The 22,836-nt window shown below is 37.4% G+C and overlaps 1 protein-coding gene across 13 annotated transcripts in view; it reads right to left on the bottom strand.

Annotated features, from left to right (window-relative positions):
- The window catches only part of ST3GAL6 (ST3 beta-galactoside alpha-2,3-sialyltransferase 6), a 94,155-nt gene that overhangs the window by 17,280 nt on the left and 54,039 nt on the right, over nt 1-22,836 (bottom strand). For all 13 annotated transcript variants that reach the window (XM_037834194.1, XM_037834223.1, XM_037834266.1 and 10 more), the window contains 2 exons: nt 19,569-19,672; nt 18,556-18,619 (listed from right to left, as the gene is read on the bottom strand). In XM_037834194.1, the coding sequence (XP_037690122.1) occupies nt 18,556-18,619; nt 19,569-19,672 (168 nt within the window). The remainder of the gene's footprint in view (nt 1-18,555; nt 18,620-19,568; nt 19,673-22,836) is intronic.

The following is a 22,836-nucleotide window of genomic DNA, read 5'->3' as shown; positions in this document are numbered from 1 at the left end:
TATTTTCTTGGGGTAGAGTAGGAACATGTTGGAAGTAAAGTAGTTAGGTTAGTTGTCTTTTTTTTACTCCCTTGTTATGGTTTGTTTGAAATGTTTTTTTTTTAATTGTATTTTTTTTTCTTTTTTTTTTAAATAGTTGATTTAAAAAAAAAAAAAAGAGTTGAAAAAATATGCAGAGCCCCCTTGAGGAGCTGGTGGAGAATGCAGGGGTATTGGGCTTTCCCACCTCGACGGTTGCTGATGTGCTCACAGACATAGGGGACTGGTGGTTTGATGGTCTGAGCTCTCCACCACAGGACTTGCCCTTGGGAAGACTGTTGCTGCAAAGGAGAGGCTAGGCCTCCCTATAACTGTGCGGAACAGCCTCCTCCCGAATGCCTCTTTGTTGCTCAGATGTGGCCCTCTCTCTGTAGCTAAGCCAACTTGGCAGGTGAAATCACTGCCCTCCGCCATACGTGGGATCAGACACCCAGGGGAGTGAATCTCCCTGGCAACATGACTCCCGGGGAGGAATCTAGACCCAGCACTGTGGGATGGAAAACATCTTCTTGACCAAAAGGGGGATGTGAAAGGAAATGAAATAAGCTTCAGTGTCAGAGAGATTCCAAAATGATCCGAGAGGTCACTCTGGTGGGCACTCTTATGCACAATATAGACAACCCTTTTTAGGTTCTAATGAATTGAAATAGCTACCAGTAAATACCTGAAACTATCAAACTACAACCCAGAACTCATGAATCTTGAAGACAATTGTATAAAAATGTAGCTTATGAGGGGTGACAATGTGATTGGGAAAGCCACATGGACCACACTCCCCTTTGTCTAGTTTATGGATGGATGAGTAGAAAAATGAGGGAAGGAAAAAAACAAAACAAAACAAAACAAAAACAAACAAAAAAAGGCACCCAGTCTTCTTTTTTACTTTAACTGCTCTTTTCACTTTAATTTTTATTTTTATTATTTGTGTGTGTGGAATGAAAATGTCAAAAATTAATTTTGGTGATGAATACACAACTATATAATGGTACTGTAAACAACTGAATGTATGCTTTGTTTTGTATGACTTCATGGTATATGAATATATCTCAATAAAAAAATCATACAACATGTGACCTTGTGTGTCTGGTTTCTTTCACTTAGCATATTTTCAAGGTTCATCCATGTTGTAGCATTCCTTTTTATGGCTGAATAATATTCCACTGTATGGGTATATCACATTTTGTTTATCCATTCATCCATTGATGGACATTTGGGTTGTTTCTACTTTTTGGCTATTAGGAATAATTCTAACACCTGTGTACAACTTTTTGTGTGGACATATGTTTTCAGTATAAGCCTTTTATGTTAAAATATTTAGAGGTTTACAGGAAGTTGCAAAGATAGGACAGAGAGATCCCTCATACTCTCTATGCAGTTTCCCCTAACTTTCTATCTTACATAACTATCATACAATACAAAACCAGAAAACTGACAGTAGTATAATGTGTGTGTATAGTTTTGTCCTCCTCTTTTACATGTCAGAAAACTGAGACCCAGAAACTCAAAAACTTGCCCAAGGTCACAGAGCAGTTAGCACAGGTTTCCTGACACTAGTTCTCCTTTCACAATTGCTGACTGCCTCTATTTAGGTGTTTTTGAGGCTTTTTCTAGCAGGTGTATTATCACCCCTCAGCTGTCAAAGTTATGGTCAGTCTGATATCTGTCTAGTCTGAATATTTCCATAAAGGAAACGTGAAAGGAAGAAAACAATTAAACATAAAAAGAGTTGCCCTAGTAATAGTTTAAAACTAGTCTGTCAACCTTTCTTTAGGATGTTCTTTATAGTTAGGACCAGAGCTGGCTTAGAAGTAACACCAAGAGAAGACCACTTGACACATTTACTGTGCATGATGCTCAAGGTAAATTGGGAAAAGAAAGACTTGCTTTCCTTTCATAACTGTTCTGAGAAGACTGTATCAAGATTATGTATCTTTAAGAGAAAAAAAAACTAACATATATGTGTTTTAGATGAACTTACACATGTACCCTGGAGATGCTTTAATTTAACCCTCTAAAAATATCAGAGAATCTTGTTAAAAATAGTTTGATAAACCTACACTTCCTCTAGTAAAAACTTTAAAAACAATGCTCATTTACTATAAAATAAAGAAAAAAAAAGAAATAAAGTAAAAAAAATAAAAGGAAATAAGTTCTCAAGATACAAAAAGACATGGAGGAAATATAAACGCATATTGCTGAGGGAAAGGAGTCAGTCTGAAAAGGCTACATATATGTATGATTCCAACTATATGACATTCTGGAAAACACAAAACTACAGTGACAGTAAAAAGATCAGTGGTTCCTATAGTTTCCAGGGGAGGTGAAAGGGGAGAGGATGAATAGGGAGAGCACAAGGCATTCTTAGGGCAGTGAAACTATTCTGTGTAGTATAGTCACAATGGATATATGACATTATGCATTTGTCAAAACCCATAGAACTGTACCATACAAAGAGTGAACCCTAATATAAACTATGGATTTTAATTACTAATAATGTATCAATACTGGTCCATCAATTGTAACAAATTACCACAATAATGCAAGATGTTAATAATATGGAAACTATGTACATAGGAGGTAGATGTGGAAACTCTGTACTTTCTGTGCAATTTTTCTGTAAACTAAAACTGCTCTAAAAATAAAGTTTATTATTAAAACAAAGAAAAAGTAGTTTGAGGTTAAGGATAAAAATCAAACATTATACTACAATAAAGAGGGCACTTTATAGCCCCAGAAATCATAAAGGATGTATTCAAAGGAATTTACAATCCCAGAGTTCTTCTCTTCCTTTTACCTTTGTAGATGTTATTCAGTTTAAGGCCTAGAATTTTGGGATCTTTATTTTGTTTGCTTGTTAAAATGTGAAACAGTAGTTGGGAAACAGTGGAAATCTGGAGACCTGGGCTTAGCTCTGACTTCCATTTAACCTCTAGGAGTCCAGTTTTTCTCATCTTTAAATGAGGGGTTAGACTAGATGATCTCCAGTGTCAAGTGCCAGCTTCGACCCACCTCTATGACTTTGTCTCTTTGTTTTAAGTTTGGTTTTCAGTCTACATAACAGCAAGGACAGGTTAGCTTAGATAATTAGACTTATTTAAGGAACAGTTCAGCAGCCTCAGTATATATACCCACCCTAATCTGCTGGGCCAGTGATCAGGAGAGAAACTCAGAAAGAATATAAAAGAAAAATCCCAAGATTATACACTGTTAAAAATACAAAAAATAAAATAAATGGAAATGAAATGAAATAAAACAAAACAGGCAATGCACGTGTCCTATAGTGTGCCATCATCTCTGCACAGAATAAATAACTACAATGTTCACAAGTTAGGGGAAAGAAAGTAATTTTCTGTAACACAAATTTTTATAACATTAGTGATTATAATAAGGGAGACAAGTTATAATTATTACTAGGTGGCCAAAAATTTTTAAAAAGAGCAGACATTTTATGGGGGAAGGGTAGCATTTAGTGAAGGAAGGAGAGAACAACAAAGAACAAAGCACAAAATTATTAAAACTCCAGGGCCCTATCCCACAAAATACCAAACACATAAACTCCTGTTCCCTTCTCTCTTTATTCTGGCCCAAGTTCTTCATGGTAAGCAACTTCAGAAAAAGATTTCCTCTGCCTCAGGTTGCTTTATTAAAATTACCTAAAAAGATGGCATAAAGAACACCTTCATAAGAGATGCCACTCCAAAATTACCTACACCACCAATATGCTTTAACAGCTTTCACATTATATCAGTTCTCCTAGAAAGAGTCAATGGTTAGCTGCTAAGGTCATGGAAAGCTACGTTTTTAGAGCAGAGTTGCATAATTGACTTCAGAATCCTGAAAGTGACCAGCCATGGAAATAATATTTGGGGGGAAGAGAAATGATGGAAAAGACTGATAAAGACTGCTAATCATCATGCCTCCTTTATTACTTAAATATGACTCATTTTTTAAAAAGCTGGCCACACAACCACCTGGCATAAGGCTACATGTCATGGTTAGGTTCATGTGTCAACTTGGCCAGGTGACGGTGCCCAGTCGTCTGGTCAAGCAAGCATCGGCCTATTGACACAGCCTATTGACACAGGCTGACTTACTCTGTCACTGCAAGGACATTTCATGAACTTAAATCATCAGAATGTTGATTACATCTATGGCTGATTACACCTGCAGTCAGCTAAGGGGAGTATTTTCCACAGTGAGAGACGTTTAATGGAATCAGTTGAAGGCTTTTAAGGAGGGAGGCGATAGCTTCAGCAGTCGGAAGAGAGAAATTTCATCTCTACTTCAGACAGTCAGCCTCTCCTGGGGAAATCATCAAAGATCTTCATCTGAATACCAGCCTGCAGCCTGCCTTATGCAATTTATAGATTTGTACATCTCCACAGTTTCATGAGACACTTTATAAAATTGCATACTATTTACAGATATCTCCTGTTGGTTCTGTTTCCCTAGAGAACTCTGACACTTCCCAATTCACCTCGCAGATAAGTGTGGCATGAGTTCTACCCAATGGGATGCAATCAGTGCTTGCCTATAAACACTTAACAACCAGTTCTCTGAAAAACAAACAAAAAAAAAACCTGGTTTGTAGTGTTTACCAATTTCCATGATACAAAAACTCCCACTATAGCTAATTTTTAACCACCATACTGAAGTCACATGAAGTTACAAAGGGACATAACTCTCACAAATTGGAGCATACCGACTGTGTGATTGTGAAAACCTTGTGACTGACACTCCCTTTATCCAGTTTATGGGCAGATGAGTAATAAAATACAGACAAAAATAATAGGGGAAAATAAGGGGTATGGGATGTGTTGGGTGTTCTTTTTTATTTTTATTTTTTTTCTTTATTTTGGAGTAATGAAAATAATCTAAAATTGATTATGGTTATGAATGCACAATTATGATACCATGAGCCACTGACTGTATACTTTGGACGGATTATATGGTACGTGAATATATCTCAGTAAAACTGCATTAAAAAAATTGGTGTACACCAGCTTCAGCACATGACTAGATGCAATGGGAGTGTTATATGTGATTTCTGGGAAATGTCCTTGAAAGAAGGAGGGAAGTCTTAAATGGAGGGGAGATGTCATTCTTCCCTTCCTCCTCCCTGCTGGCAAGAATGTACACAATTGTTGTAACTCAAGCAACCATCTTCAACCATAGAAGAAAGCCATGTATCAAGGAATGGCAGAGTCACAGTGGAGAAGACTTGGCCCTGATGCTACCAGCACCACTGGGACAGCCTGGAATGTTTTACCTGCAGACTTCATTGTCATGAAAACTGTGAGAAAGAGGAAAACTTCTAGTTTGTAAAAGCAACTGATAGTTTTAGTTTTCCCACACAGTGGAATCTATAACCACTGAAGGCAACAAGGTATCTGAACAAAACTAGGACTTATATTTGATGGAATTTTAAAGGTCTCAGATTTGAAGCAACAACAATAATAAATGCCTTAACCACCTTTTCAAGAGATTAAAAAGAACAGAAGCATAAAAAGTAGGGAGAAGGTTTACACTCAGCGGCTGCATTCAAAAATATGCCAAGCATCCTCCAAAGCAAAGGAAAGGAAAGAATAAGCAGAGAACAAGGCCAGCATCTAATTAAACATCAGTGAAGAGAGAAGCAAAAATGGGAAAGGGACTTGAAAGGGCTGGTCTCACTTTTCTCTACTTCAGGCTTTCTCTTTTTTCCTCTGACCTACAAATTCACAACAAAGAGTAAGTCAACCTGTGTCAATAGGGATTTCTCCTTATACGTGTGGGGCCAGCTTCCAAATCCAAAATCCAGGCACTTAGGGAAGACTCTCCCATCAAGGGCAGGACAAACCCTCTGCCTGGGAAAGAAAGACTATTCTCAAACCTCTTTCTTCTAGTTCATGTTTCCAAGAAAGGGAAGAAATGGAAGATGCAGAGGTTACTTGGGAGAAAAACTGAATTGACTCAAATGCAGCAGTAAGCTAATTAAGTATACTCTGCCTTCTGGAGTTTATGTAAAATGTATTTCTCAGGCATAAGCTGGCCTCTTATTTTCTTGATGTTATACAGTGGCTACTAGACAAATAGAGAATGATTTGCTTAAAATATAGATCAAATTAAATATTACATGTGAACCCTTCCCAGAACTTAAGTGCTATGCAAATAGAAGATAATTGTGTCTTAAGTATATCATTATCTACTTTCAAACTAAACTTTCTGAAGTCTCTAGGTAACAGATTTGCACAAATCAAACAAACAATGCAACAATCCTGATAAGCATCTGCGATGTTCTTAAACTCAGGCATCATTGTACTCACTTTGTCAAGATTCTACAAGGATATTTTCCATTCACTCTATGTCTAAGGGTCTCTGGTTATACATTTGCTCTATAGCCATTTCTTGACACCTTAAGACTAAAGGACTCTTGTCTGTTCAGCACAATTTTCAATCCCTCATCACCACCACCACCTCACCCCACCCCCAATACAGCAAGTGCTAAGAAACAGACATAGATTCATGGTGGGAATGGGAGGCACTCTCAGTGACAAAGGGAGAAAGAGTAGGGTACAGCAAGTACCTGGGAAATATCCTTAAAAGAAGGAGGGGAGTCTTAAATGGAGGGGAGACGCCGTTCTTTCCTTCTTCCTCTCTGCTGGCAGGAATGTACACATAATTGTTGGAACTCAATTTTGTCCCTCAGTTGGGATGCAAGAAAAAATAGCCTGTCCAAGGCAAACACAGATTGGTGGACGCCTGTGGGAGGGGAGGTTACTAAAGCAACTAAAGCACATTCTAGTTCTAAAATAAAATCTAATCAAAGACTTCCAATAGACTAAAATACCAGCATGAGATGCTCTGTGGCTCCATTCCCCTAGAGCATCTTTGAACAACTAGCAAAAATTGGCAGAGCCATCTTGCTCAGAACTCCAGAAAACAGTTACAGGGTTGCAGTAATTGGGTGAGGGTCGAATTAAGAAAAAGGCAACTTAAAAATGTTAGGACAAGCTCATGGCAGACTTACTGGTTCCTCTCCACCCCTCCCTTGCTTTGTGTGGAGATAGCCTCTTGCCTTTCAGTCTGGATCCCTGTTCTATGGGTAATTAATCATGCCAGTATTACAGTTCTGTACAGATTCCTTACAGGATCTAAAATGCAAAATGCATAAAAAGTAATCATAAATCTATCATTTTGGACAAAAAGTATATAAAGATATAATTTATGACAAGAATAACAAAGGTGGGGGATGGTGGGGTACAGGGACATAGTTGGTGTATGCTATTAAAGTTAAGTTGATATCAAACCAGAGGAGACTGCTATACATTTACAATGTTAAATTTCAGTCCCGCAAAGAAAATATCTGAAAAATAGCAGAAGGAAATGAGAAGGGATACAAAATGGTTAACTATAAAAGATCAAATAAATACAAAAGTAGGCAGCAGTGTAAGAACTGAGAGACCAAAAAAAAAAAGTTATAAGACTTACAAAAACCAAATAGCAAAATGACAGAAAAAAATGCTCTACATAATGAGTAGTTATTTTAAACACAAATAGATGAAACTCTTCAAAAGGCCAAGCTTGTCACAAATGTTTGCCATGCACCTGGGGTAACCCGAAGAGATACCATAGTGAACAAGGATAGGTCCTTCTCTGTTGTCCAGGATCTTAAGTATTAGGAGGGCAGGACCAACAACAAACAGACAAGGTCAGTGAAATTGAAGATTATTTTCTATAAGAAGAAAAGAAACCACTTTTGTGGATTCCAGGAACTGCTAAGTATGCAAATACCACAGCATATTACAAATGAATCATCTCATTCCTTCAAGGTTTGCACAGCTTGTGACTTGGAAACACTCTGTTGGTGACTGGAGTTAGAGTGTATGGCTGACAATATCCCTACATTCCCTTCAAAATAACTCAGTAATTAAAGGATCTTTTCATTTATGCATGTATGTTTGTATCCACTGTGATTTAATGAATGAATGCCAACTGTGTCTCAGCTTTACATACACTCTCTCATCTCTTCCTATTTTAAAGATGAAGAAAGACATCCAAAGAGGTTTGGACACTTGTACAAGGATATAGCAGGAAACAGTGGAGCTGGATTTAGAACTAATGCTGTCGGGGTCTGACGAGCATGATCTGGGTGGAAGACCAAGATGGTGGCTTCAGTATCCAGAATGATGATCCTAAAACCTCATCAGACACCTCAGGCCAATACCCTCTATCCAGAAACAGAGCTGAAAACCAACAGTTAGCTATCACCTTCTACAGCCTTTCTGATAACCCTCATCTTGTGGCCACATCCAGGTAGGTGGGCACTCATTCTTCATAGCCCATTATCTCCCTAATCAAGCAATTGCAGGCTCAGCCCATACTTGGCACTTCTCCAATGCCCCAATTCTATTCCCCTGTTTACCTTCCAAACTAAATGAAGACACCTGTCCCACCCAGTAGACTGTGAGGTCCTTTGAGTGAAAGAACCAGCATCTAGATAGCTGACAATACTTAGGACAGCTCCAGGTAATGAAAATACCTCAATGTGTGTTTTTAAAATTAATCTTTGATAAAGAACTTGCCTACATTTTCTTGTTACCTATTTTTCTAGACAACCCATTAAGCATTTCCATGCAGGGGAGCCAGTGAAGGGGTTCTAGGGAGGCAGTAATCAAACAGTGTCCTACCAGATACAAAAGGCCAAATATTGTATGATTCTATTTGCATAAAATATGTAGAATAAACAAATTCATGGACAGAAAGTAGATTAGAGGTTACCAGGTGCTGGAGAAAGGGAGTGGGAGCTATTGTTTAATGAGTACAGAGTTTCTGTTTGGAATGATGTAAAAGTTTTGGAAACGGATGGTGTTGGTAGTTGCACAATATTGAGAATGCAATTAACGTCACTGAATTTTACACTTAAAAATGGTTAAAAGGGCAAATTGTTACATATATGTTGCCACAATGACAAATAAATGATTTGTGTAAGAAACAAAACAAAACAAAGCAAAACCAAAGGGAGAGGTTGGCAGAATGGAAAAAAAACAGCATGACCCAACTATATGCAGTTTATGAGAGACTCACCTTAAATTCTAAGAAGTTGAAAGTGAAATGATGAAAAAAAATTCCATGCCAATACTTCCAAAAGAGAGAGGGTGACTATATGATTATCGGATAAAATAGACTTTAAGTCACAAACTGTAATAAGGGACAAAAAAGGACACTATATACTAATAAAGGAGTAAATTCAACAAGAAAATATAACAAGAATAAATATATATGAACCTACACCAGAGTCCCAAAATATATGTACCAAATATTGACATTTGAAGGAAGTAATAAACGATGCTACAATAATAGATACATACACCACTTTCAATAACAGATAGAACACCTAGACTGAAGATCAATAAGGAAGTAGAAGACAATAATGATATTAAAAACTAACAAGATCTAACAACATATATAGAATAATACACTCCACAAGAGCAGAACACACATTCTTTTCTAGTGTACTTGGATCATTCTCCAGTATAGCCCATATGTTAGGTTATAAAAGAAGTCTCAATAAATTTAAAAGGAATGAAATCATACAATTTATCTTCTTTAACTATGATGGAATGAAGCTAGAAATCAATAACCAAGGGAGAACTGGAAAATCCCCAAATATGTGGAAATTAAACAATATACTCTAAAACAACCAATGGTCAAAGAAGAAGAAATCACAAAGGAAATTACAAAGTTATCTTGAGGGGAGAGAAAATGAAAAATAAACTTGCAGAAACCTATGGGAGAGGAGTGACATCATCAAAATGGCAATATAAGACAGCTACTGAAAACCTCTCCCCAGAGATTCAGCAGAGAAGAAGGACAATTCTCACTTGTTCAGAACTCTGGCAGAAGGTAAACACTGGAGAAGGATCTCACAAACACTGAAGTAAAGAAAGAAAAGCATATCCAGTAGGAAACTTCTGTCATGGACCAGCCAATCATCTCCCTCCCCCTCACTAGGTTCCACACAGCTCGAGAAGTGCTCAGAGGCAACAGCCGGGCTCCCTCCCACCTCTCACTGAGGACACAGATTATAAAATCTCTCACAGCAGTGAGTCAGATCCCCACCTATATCCAGACAAAGAGACCCAAGCCCACAGGGACCCATGGCAGGACTTAAGGTGCTGGGGAGGGTGGACTGTAGAAAGGCAACAAGGAGGAGTTTCCAAAATGGAGTGGATAAGAAGGGAATGGCAGAATTTTTCCCCAAAACAGAAAGCAGCCAGGCAGAAAATGCCTAAATCTACTGTTTGGGGACCTAGGGCACAGGAAAGAATACTTCAAGACCCAGGTCAGAGAGGGATGAAGAGTCTGAGAAATGATCGACAAAGACTGTATTTCCAGCCATGGATCCTCGTGCCAAGACCCCACCTTTGAGGAAAACAGCTGCGGGTGGCCCAATCCTTGCCTGTGGCACGGCTGCAGACTGGGGTGGCTGAGGGAATCCTCCACCGCAAATAAAGTGGTATATGCTGGGCAGAACTGAAAGCAGGGACATGAATTAACATTTACACACTGGTGCTTATGGCAGCAGTCTTCATGATTTACAATGAATGGAGGAGGTCTAAGGGTACATGACAGGTGAATGGAAGGACAAACTGAGGTGAATAGATACAATGGAATATTGAGTGGCTGCAAGAAGGAATGAAGTCGTGAGGCCTGCAACAAGGCAAATGAACCTTGAGGACATTATCTTTAGTGAAATAAGACAGAAACAAAAGAACAAATATTGCAAGGCCTCAATAATACAAACTTACTATAATGAGCAAATGCTGAAAATTGAAGTTGAGAGCCTAGGTACCAGGGGATGAAATGTGGACAAAGATTGGACAATCAACAATGCAGGAGTGTAGCACATTCAATGAGGCTTGTTTTAAAGGTCCGAGATTGTAAGCTCTTACAGCAGTCACATTTATTCCTGAGTTTTGACTGCTACTTAAGAGACATTTATTTAACACAAAATTAATATTCTCTTTAGCATACTTTCTAATATAACCTGTATGGTCAGTTTATTTAAACAACACGGTTGCATGGAAACTAGAATGGAGAATGAGATCCTGTTATTCTGTACAGGTTAGTATTATAACCAAATGCATCCCAGAGTACTTTGGGCAGAAAAAAAAAAAAAAAATTGCAAAGCCCCCTGAGGGACTGGAGAAAAATGTGAACCTATTAAACTTCCTCACATGAGGAATTCCTGATATTCCCGCAGCATTAGAGAATCCCAATTTAACAAGTCAAGCCCTTGATCCCAAGGCTCCTTAGGAGAACCTAAGCCTACTAATAATTATGCCTTAAGTGTCACCCCCAGAGAACCTCTTTTATTGCTCAAATGTGGCCTCTTTCTCTCAGCCAACTCTGCAAATAAACTCACTACCTTCCCCCCTATGTGGGACATGACTCCCAGATGTGTAAGTCTCCCTGGCAATAAGGGACAGGACTCCCAGGGATGAGCCTGGCCCTGGCATTGTGGGACTGAGAATCCCATCTTGACCAACAGAGAGAAAAGAAATGAAGCAAAATAAAGGTTCAGTGGCTGAGAGATCTCAAATAGAATCAACAGGTCAATCTGGAGATTATTCTTCTACAGATATTCCTTTTCAGTTTCTAGTGTATTAGAATAGCTAGAAGGAAATACCTGTATCTGTTGAATAGTAATCCAGTAGACCTGATTCTTGATGATAATTGTATAATTATATAGGTTTTATTGCGTGACCATGTGATAGTGAAAAACACTGGGTAAAGTGTATGGGCAGATGAGTAATAAAATAGTGACAAAAACATATAAATAACAGGGGGGATAAGGGGTGTGGGATGGTTTGGGTGTTCTTTTCTATTTCTGTTTTGATTTTTTTATATTTAGTTTGGAGTAATGAAAATGTTCTGAAATTGACCATGGTGATGAATGCCCAAATATATGATGATACTGTGAGTCACTGATTGTATACTTTGTATGGATTATATGGAGTGTGACTACATGTCAATAAAATTGCATTTAAAAATATATACTGGAGACACACAACAGCAGATTTCAAGAAGCTGAAGAAATAATCAGTGAGCTGGAAGAGCAACCAAATTCAAACAGACAAAAGAACAAATGGAGAAAAAAAATGGAAAAATTTGAACAGGTCTCAGGGAAATGACTGACAACACAAAGCACACAAACATATGTATCATGGGTGTCCCAAAAGAAGAAAAGAAGGGAAAAGGGCCAGAAAGAATATTCAAAGAAATAATGGCTGAAAATTTCCCAACCCTTATCAAAGACATAAATATGGAAATCTAAGAAGCCCAATGCACTCCAAACAGAATACTTCTGAATAGACCCACTCCAAGATACATAGCAATCAGACTGCTCAATGCAAAAGAGAAGGAGAAAATTCTGAAAACAGCAAGGGAAAAGCAATTTACTACATGCAAAGGAAAGCAACTAAGACTAAATGCTGATTTCTCATTATACATCATGGAGACAAGAAGGCAGTGGTACGATATATTTAAGATACTGAAAGAGAAAAATTGCCAGCCAAGAATTCTCTATCCAGCAAAGCTTTCCTTCAAATGAGGTAGAGTCGAAAATATTTACAGAGAAACAGAGGCTGAGAGAGTTCATTAATAAGAGAACATCTCTACAAGAACTACTAAAGGGAGTTCTGTCTGCTGAAAAGAAAAGACAAGAGGAACGAGTCTGGAAGAGGGTAGAGAATTGAAGAGTACTGGTAAGGGTAATTTAAGGGATAAAAAGAGAGATAAAAAATAGATCTGATAAACCAAAGGATAAGATGGCTGAATTAAGAATTGTCTTTACAGTAATAACTTTGAATGTTCACGGATTAAACTCCCCAATCAAAAGATACAGATTGGCAAAAAGGATTAAAAAATATGATCCACCTATCTGCTGTTTACAAGAGACTCATTTTAGAACCAAAGATATAAATAGGTTGAAAGTGAAAGGATGGAAAAAGATAATCCACACAAGCAGTAACAAACAAACAAACAAACAAACAAACAAAAAGGCTGGGGTAGCTATAATATACTAATATTAAATAAATATTTAGACTTTAAATGCAAAAATGTTATGAGATAAAAAAGGACACTATATATTAATAAAAGGAGCAATTCACCAAGAGGAAATAATAATCATAAATATCTATGTTCCTAATTGAGGTGCCCCAAAGAATATGAGGCAAACACTGGCAAGACTGAAGACAGTAATAGATGACTCTACCGTAATACTAGGAGACTTTAACACACAACTTTCTCTTACAGATACAACATCTAAACAGAGGATCAATAAAGAAACAGAAAACATAAATAATATGATAAATGAACTAGACTTAACAGATACATATAGAACACTGCACCCCAAAATAGCAGTATATACATTCTTCTCAAGTGTTCATGGACCATTCTCCAGGATACACCATATGCTGGGGCACAAAACAAGTCTCAGTAAATTTAAAAAGACTGAAATTATACAAAGTACCTTCTCTGATCATAATGGGATGAAGCTGGAAATCCACAACAAATATATGGAGGTTAAGCAACACGCTCTTAAACAATCAGTGGGTTAAAGAAGAAATTGCAAGAGGAATCAGTAAATATCTTGAGACAAATGAAATGAGAACACAATGTATCAAAACTTATGGGATGTAGCAAAGGCAGTGCTGAGAGGGAAGTGGATAGCCCTAAAGGTCTACATTAAAAAGGAAGAAAGAGCTAAAACTGATGATCTAACAGAACAACTGGAGAAACTGGAGAAAGAACAGCAAACTAATCCCAGAACAAGAAGAAGGAAAATAATAACAAAGATCAGAGCAGAAATTAATGAAATGAAAAACAAAAAAAAAAAAACAAAAAAAAAACAATAGGAGAATCAATAAAAACAAAAGTTTGTTCTTTGAGAAGATCGATAAAAGCTGGTGACTTTATACTTCAGATGGGTTGTATGGTGTGTGAATATATCTCAATAAAATTGCATTAAAAAAAAAACCTATGGGATGCAGCAGTGACAGTGCTGAGAAGGAAATTTATGGCTCTAAAAGTGTACATTAAAAAAGAAGAAAGATCCCAAATCAGTGACTTAACCTGAAAACTGGAGGAACTAAAAAAGGTAGAGTAAACTACAAGGAAGGAAAAAACAAAGATTAGAGTGAGAATAAATGAAATACAGAACAAAAAAAAGTACAGAACCAATGAAACCAAAGGTTTGTTGTTTGAAAAGATCAATAAAATCTACAAACTTTAAGCTAGACTGATAAAGAAAAAAAGTGAGATGACACAAACAACTAAAATCAGAAATGAAAGGGGGGGCATTACTACTAACCCTACAGTAATAAAAAGAATTATAAGAAGATACTATGAACAACTGGATGCCAACAAATTAGAAAACCAAGACAAGATGGACAAATTCCTAGAAACACACAAACTACCTACACTGACCCAAGAAGAAATAGAAGCCCTTGACAAACCAGCAACAGATGAAGAGATTGCATCATTAATCACAAACCTCCCAAGAAGATAAGCCCAGGACCAGATGGCTTCACTGCTACATTGTACCATGCATTCCAGGAAGAATTAACACCAATCCTGCTCAAAGTCTTCAGAAAAATTTAAGAGGAGGGAATACTTCCTAACTTATTCTATGAGGAGAACACCACAGTAACAACAAAGCCAAATAATGATATAACAAGAAAAGAAAATTACATTTAGACGTAAGAATCCTCAACAAAATACTAGCAAACCAAAGCCCAAGTACATTAATAGAATTACACACCATGCTCAAGTGGGATTTATCCAGGAATGCAAGTGTGGTTCACAATAAAATCAATTAATGTAATTCACCACATTAACGGAATTAAAGTAAAAAAAAAAAAAAAAAACCCACACAATAATCTCAATTGATGCAGAAAAGCCATTTGACAAAATGCAGTACCTCTTCTTGACAAAAACATTCAAACAACTAGGAAATTAGGAACAGAAGGAAAATGCTTCAACATGAAAGAGGGCATTTATGAAAAACCGACATTAACATCATACTCAGTGGTGAAAGAGTGAAAGCCTTCCCCCAAAGATCAGGAACAAGACAAGGATGACCTCTGTCACCCCTGCTATTCAACAATGTACTGGAAGTTCTAGCCAGAACAATTAGGCAAGGAAAGGAAGTAAAACTTTCCCTATTTGCAGATGACAAAATATCCTGAAAAAACAACAATGCTACTAGAGCTAATAAATTCAGCAGAGTGGTGTAGAACAAGATCAATATGCAAAAATCAGTGATATTTCTATGTACTAGTAGTGAATGATCTGAAAAGGAAATCAAGAAAATATTCCATTTACCATAATAGCTAAATGAATCCAATATCTAGGAATAAATTTAACCTAGAATGTAAAGAACTTGTATATGGAAAATTTAAAAATATTGTTGAAAGAAATTAAAGACCTAAATAAATGTAAGGACATTCCATGTTCATCAATTGAGAAACTAAATATTATTAAGATATTAATTCTATTCAAAACAATCCCAAATGAAAATTCTAACCTTCTTTGCAGAAAAGGAAAAGCCTATCATAAAATTCCTATGGAAAGGTAAGGGGCTCCAATAGCCAAAACCATCTTGAAAACGAAGAACAAAGTTGGAGACTTAACACATCCCAATTTAAAAACTTATTACATAGCTACAGTAACTAAAACAGTGTGGTACTGGACCAAGGATAGATATATACACCAATGGAATCGAGTTTAGAGTTCAGAAACAAAACTTCACCTCTACGGTCAATTGACTTTTGACAAGAGTGCTAAGTTCACTCAATGAGGAAAAAATAGTTTTTTCATAAGTGGTGCTGGGAAAACTGGACCTCCATAGGCAAAAGAATGAAGATGGACCCCTACCTCATACCATATACAAAAATTAACTCAAAATGGATCAATGACCTAAACATAAGAACTAAAACTTAAAAATTCCTAGAGGAAAACATAGGGGAATATTTTCTGGACCTTGTATTAAGCAATGGTTTCTTAGATTTCACATTAAAAACACGAGCAAAAAAAAAGGAAAAATAAGATATATGGGACTTCATCAAAATTTTAAATTTTGTGCATCACTATAAATTATAAAGTAAGTAAAAAGAAAAGAACCTGCAGAATGGGAGAAAATATTTGGAAACCATATATATAATAAGGGCTTAATTCAGAATACATAAACAACTTCTACAACTGAAAAATAAGAAGACAAACAACCCAATTAAAATGTGGGAAAAGAACTTGAATGGACATTTCTCCAAAGAGGATATACAAATGGCCAATAAGCACTTGAAAATACACTCAAAATCATTAGCTGTTAGGGAAATACAATTCATAACCATAATGAGATACTACTTCATACCCACTAGGATGGCTATTAATAAAAAAAATGGAAAATAACAGGTGTTGGAGAGGATGTGTAGGAATAGAAACCCTCATACATCCTTGGTGGCAATGTAAAATGGTGCAGCTGCTGTGGAAAACAGTTTGGTGGTTACTCAGGTTAAGTACAGAATTTCCATATGACCCAGCACTCCCACTTTTGGGTATACATACACAAAAGAATTGAAAGAAGGGACTCAGATGTTCACAGCTATTAACTGATGTTCAGAATGGCATTATTCACAACAGCCAAAAGGTGGTATCAACCCAAGTGTCCAGCAATGGAAGACTGGATAAACAAATTGTAGTTTATACATACAATACAGTATTTTTCAGCCATAAAAATGAATGAAGTTCTGATGCATGCTGCAACATGGACAAAACTTGAAGACATCATCTTTAGTGAAACAAGTCAGACACAAAATGATAAATATTATATGATCTCACTTACATAAAATAATTAGAATATGGAAATTCGAAGAGTCAGAAATTAGAACACAGGTTACCATGAGCAGGGGAAGGTGTGGGTTAGAGGGAGTTTATGTTTAATTAGTATAGTTTCTGTTTGCAGTCATGGAATATTTTTGGTAATGGATTATGGTAATGATAACACAACACTGCAAGTGTAATTAATACCCCTGAATTGAATACTCAAAAGTGGTTTAAACGGGAAATCTTATATATATATACACACACACGCATACACACACACACATTCTAGCAGAATAAAAATTTTCAAAAGAAAATCTAGGTGAAAACAAAACTTCTAGCCAAATAACCTCAAGAATCCTGTCAGCAGCTTCATTTACAGAACCAAGAATATTTACCAATATTTGCAGATACTTAATGCAGAACTTTAAGGAATAATCATTAACACTCAAGTGAAAACACCCAGGGACTGGAGTCAAACCTGCCTAGGTTGACATGCTGGCTCTGGCATTCACCAGCTATAACAAACTACATATTTTTCTTGCTTTGATTTCTCTACTTCCATAATGGGGATCAATGAGCATATCTTGTAGCATGGTTGTAAAAATTAAAGATAACTGACCTAAAGCACATATGCCAAATGTCTGCATAAAATAAATCTCTGTAAAGGAGAGCTATATAAACATTTATGTTAGAAAAAAATATATGGTCACTGTTGATATGCAATCAACATTGAAATTGATTAGGTTGATGGCATATTTTTACATTATAACAAGTATAAATTGGAATGAAATAATATGGCATTGTATAGCTCACACTTCAATAACCTGGGGCCCACACAAAAAGCAAGATGAGCAGGACAAAATCTGACACTGCTCCACTGGCTTTGTTCTGTAAACACCAACTTCACTTTTACATCTCTGTTCACTACACCCACCCTCTGCACTCACCAAATAACACCTCTGTTCTTCTGGGCATGAGTTATTCTGTCATTATTATTTTTAATGTCGGCCTGACATCTGTAGACTACCCATATCACCCCACCAGACCACTGCCAAATTCTAAAGTGTAGCTTAAAACTTTGAGAAGAAGAAGCCAAAAAGTCAACCTTTGGCAGTTCAGTTCCTATGACACCATAATTTGCCTAAAATTTAATTACCTCTTTAGTCAGAAAACTTGTATCTGACTCTTTGATTTCCTCAAATGTAATTCTTAATAAAAGGAAGAGAGCTGCCTCAGAAATCCAATTTTCAACTTCCTAAATAAGTGATGCAGAAAGTGTCCTCGTGACTAGTTTACAGGTTTGAGAAACAGCCCATGAATTCAGGGAGACTGTGAACTGATTAACAGGTGCCACAAATTATTCTGTAAGTTATTCTTTACAAAAGATGAATGTAGGTTAAAAATGTCTGAGTTGGACAAATGTCACTCATCAACAAATCTCTCTGCAAACTTTTTAGCCAAGTGATAGTGCAACTTCTAAATTGGTCACTAAATTTACTTATTTCAAATGTCACAGAAATAACTATTAGAAGTTGTAGTTTTACACCAATGTTATGGGATTATCTGAGTAAATTCATTTTACATTTTTTGAGATGCACATTTTGAACCCACTTATCTAAATCTGCATCAGAAGCAAGGAAATAAACTCACTTGTCAAACTCATCAAAGAGATCACAACTCTGCAGTTTTGAAAGAGCAAGTCGAATATATTCCTCTAGAAAACAAATGGAGTATTATGAATAAAAGGATAATCATGGCTTTCTAGGCACATAATAAATCATCCTGCCTCCCCAACCCATTTCCAACTGGTATGGCCACATTTGATTTATTCTATGGCAAAAACTATACAACTGCAAAGCCAGCACGATTCACAGACACACTCAAAATGGTAAATGCTCTAAGGTCACTTTCCACAAACCCCAGAAAAATGAGATGCCTTATCTAAAAACAATTATAAAAAGGCAATCAAAAATAGTGATATCAGATGATTCTGCAACTGACATTTGGTACAGAAATTAACATCCAGCAAGTTTAAACCTACTATCAAATTATTTGCAAAATATTTTTTAAATAAAAATTTTAAAACAGGATAAGGTTAATGAATAAAATCTAACTCAGAAAACTGTAGGATTTAAAGGTCTCAAAAAATCCAGAAGTTAAAGCTGTGTAAGGCCAATCAGTTTTTAACCAACAGAGAGAAAGGTGTTTACTACATTAGTAGATGGAGTAACTCTCATTAAATTCAGCAAAAAGAAAATACCCCTTGATTGAGATAAAAGATTAACTAAGAAGACAGAACTTGATGAAAGGCACAAAATAAAATTCACAGGTAAATAGGTAAAATGGGGAGACAGGGAGGAAAGAAATTAACCTACAGGGTTACCCTGCCAATTTTAAATCAAAATAAAGAAGGCATAAAAGCTCATGTGAATCATTCATTAGTAGAACAACAGTAAAAAGCAGTTTCTCAATAACAACAAAAATCTACAAAAGTTGTAGGAATTTATTTTTTAAAATTTAATTCCTTTCATCCTATCCCAGAATCATATCAGGAATCATTATGAAGCAGAAAAATCTAAAGGCCTTAAAAATTATGTAGCATATGGTTCTTATTAAACACCACTCAGATTTAATAAAGGAAGGGTAAGAATACTACTACTGACCTGATGATTTTATCCCATAGGGCAAATTAAACTTATCGCTACCATACAAGGAAGCAATCTTCTCAAAATCAGCTGTACACAGGAAAGGGTGAAACTGATGAAACCTAGAAGGAAAGGATAAAGCATGACATTGCCAAATGCTCACCATATTTGCAGGCTATTAAAATCACAATCGGAAATGACTATAACATATGATCCATACTATTATATTGACTGTATGTGCATGTATAATTGTTCTTTAGTTTTTGAAATTATTTTAAACAGTATTTAAACATGACATAGAACAGCATATGGAACGGAACTACTGAATTGGAATGGAAACACTTCCAGGTACTAGAACCAAGCTTATGTTACAGCTCGGGTGAAAACATTTAAAAACAAACTAACGAGGGCGGGGCAAGATGGCAGACTGGTGAGCTGTATGTTTTAGTTACTCCTCCAGGAAAGTAGGTAAAAAGCCAGGAACTGCGTGGACTGGACACCACAGAGCAATCTGTCTTTGGGCATACTTCATACAACACTCATGAAAACGTGGAACTGCTGAGATCAGCGAAATCTGTAAGTTTTTGCGGCCAGGGGACCCGCGCCCCTCCCTGCCAGGCTCAGTCCCGGGGGAGGAGGGGCTGTCAGCTCCAGGAAGGAGAAGGGAGAATTGCAGTGGCTGCTCTTACCGGAAACTCATTCTACTGATTCAAACTCCAACCATAGATAGACTGAGGCCAGACACCAGAGACTCTGAGAGCAGCCAGCCCAGCAGAGAGGAGACAGGCATAGAAAAAAAACAACACGAAAAACTCCAAAATAAAAGCAGAGGATTTTTGGAGTTCTGGTGAACACAGAAAGGGGAAGGGCGGAGATCAGGCCTTGAGACGCATATGCAAATCCCGAAGCAAGGCTGATCTCTCTGCCCTGGGCACCTTTCCTTAATGGCCCTGGTTGCTTTGTCTATTAGCATTTCAATAACCCATTAGATCTCTGAGGAGGGCCGTTTTTTTTTTTTGTTTTTTTTTTTTTTTTTTTTTTTAAATCCTTTTTGCTTTTTCTAAAACAATTACTCTAAGAAGCTCAATACAGAAAGCTTCAAAGAATTGAAATTTGGGCACGTCAAGTCAAGAGCAGAACTAAGAGAGCTCTGAGACAAAAGGCAATAATCCAGTGGCTGAGAAAATTCACTAAACAACACAACTTCCCAAGAAAAGGGGGGTGTCCGCTCACAGCCACCATCCTGGTGGACAGGAAACACTCCTGCCCATCGCCAGCCCCATAGCCCAGAGCTGCCCCAGACAACCCAGTGTGACGGAAGTGCTTCAAATAACAGGCACACACCACAACACTGGGCGTGGACATTACCCTTCCCTGCAACCTCAGCTGAATGTCCCAGAGCTGGGAAGGGGGAGCAGTGTGAATTAACAGAGCCCCATTCAGCCATCATTTGAGCAGACTGGGAGCCTCCCAACACAGCCGAGCAGCCCAGAACTGCCCTGGGGGGACGGCACTCACCTGCGACATAGCACAGTCATCCCTCAACAGAGGACCCGGGGTGCACAGCCTGGAAGAGGGGCCCACTTGCAAGTCTCAGGAGCCATACGCCAATACCAAAGACTTGTGGGTCAGTGGCAGAGACAAACTGTGGCAGGACTGAACTGAAGGATTAGACTATTGCAGTAGCTTTAAAACTCTAGGATCATCAGGGAGATTTGATTGTTACGGCCACCCCCCCTCCCCGACTGCCCAGAAACACGCCCCACATACAGGGCAGGCAACACCAACTACACACGCAAGCTTGGGACACCAATTGGGCCCCACAAGACTCACTCCCCCACTCACCAAAAAGGCTAAGCAGGGGAGATCTGTCTTGTGGAGAACAGGTGGCTCGTGGACGCCACCTGCTGGTTAGTTAGAGAAAGTGTACTCCACGAAGCTGTAGATCTGATAAATTAGAGATAAGGACTTCAACTGGTCTACAAACCCTAAAACAACCCTATCAAGGTCAGCAAATGCCACGAGGCCAAAAACAACAGAAAATTATAAAGCATATGAAAAAACCAGACGATATGGATAACCCAAGCCCAAGCACCCAAATCAAAAGACCAGAAGAGACACACCTAGAGCAGCTACTCAAAGAACTAAAGATGAACAATGAGACCCTAGTACGGGATATGAAGGAAATCAAGAAGACCCTAGAAGAGCATAAAGAAGACATTGCAAGACTAAATAAAAAAATGGATGATCTTATGGAAATTAAAGAAACTGTTGACCAAATTAAAAAGATTCTGGACACTCATAGTACAAGACTAGAGGAAGTTGAACAACGAATCAGTGACCTGGAAGATGACAGAATGGAAAATGAAAACATAAAAGAAAGAATGGGGAAAAAAATTGAAAAACTCGAAATGGACCTCAGGGATATGATAGATAATATGAAACGTCCGAATATAAGACTCATTGGTGTCCCAGAAGGGGAAGAAAAGGGTAAAGGTCTAGGAAGAGTATTCAAAGAAATTGTTGGGGAAAACTTCCCAAATCTTCTAAACAACATAAATACACAAATCATAAATGCTCAGCGAACTCCAAATAGAATAAATCCAAAAAAACCCACTCCAAGACATATACTGATCACACTGTCAAACATAGAAGAGAAGGAGCAAGTTCTGAAAGCAGCAAGAGAAAAGCAATTCACCACATACAAAGGAAACAGCATAAGACTAAGTAGTGACTACTCAGCAGCCACCATGGAGGCGAGAAGGCAGTGGCACGATATATTTAAAATTCTGAGTGAGAGGAATTTCCAGCCAAGAATACTTTATCCAGCAAAGCTCTCCTTCAAATTTGAGGGAGAGCTTAAATTTTTCACAGACAAAGAAATGCTGAGAGAATTTGCTAACAAGAGACCTGCCCTACTGGAGATACTAAAGGGAGCCCTACAGACAGAGAAACAAAGACAGGACAGAGAGACTTGGAGAAAGGTTCAGTACTAAAGAGATTCGGTATGGGTACAATAAAGGATATTAATAGAGAGAGGGAAAAATATGGCAAACATAATCCAAAGGATAAGATGGCCGATTCAAGAAATGCCTTCACGGTTTTAACGTTGAATGTAAATGGATTAAACTCCCCAATTAAAAGATATAGATTCGCAGAATGGATCCAAAAAAATGAACCATCAATATGTTGCATACAAGAGACTCATCTTAGACACAGGGACACAAAGAAACTGAAAGTGAAAGGATGGAAAAAAATATTTCATGCAAGCTACAGCCAAAAGAAA

The sequence above is a fragment of the Choloepus didactylus genome, chromosome 1 (genome assembly GCF_015220235.1).
Source record: "Choloepus didactylus isolate mChoDid1 chromosome 1, mChoDid1.pri, whole genome shotgun sequence".
Taxonomy (NCBI): Eukaryota; Metazoa; Chordata; class Mammalia; order Pilosa; family Megalonychidae; genus Choloepus; species Choloepus didactylus.
This window is presented reverse-complemented; position numbering and strand designations above follow the sequence as displayed.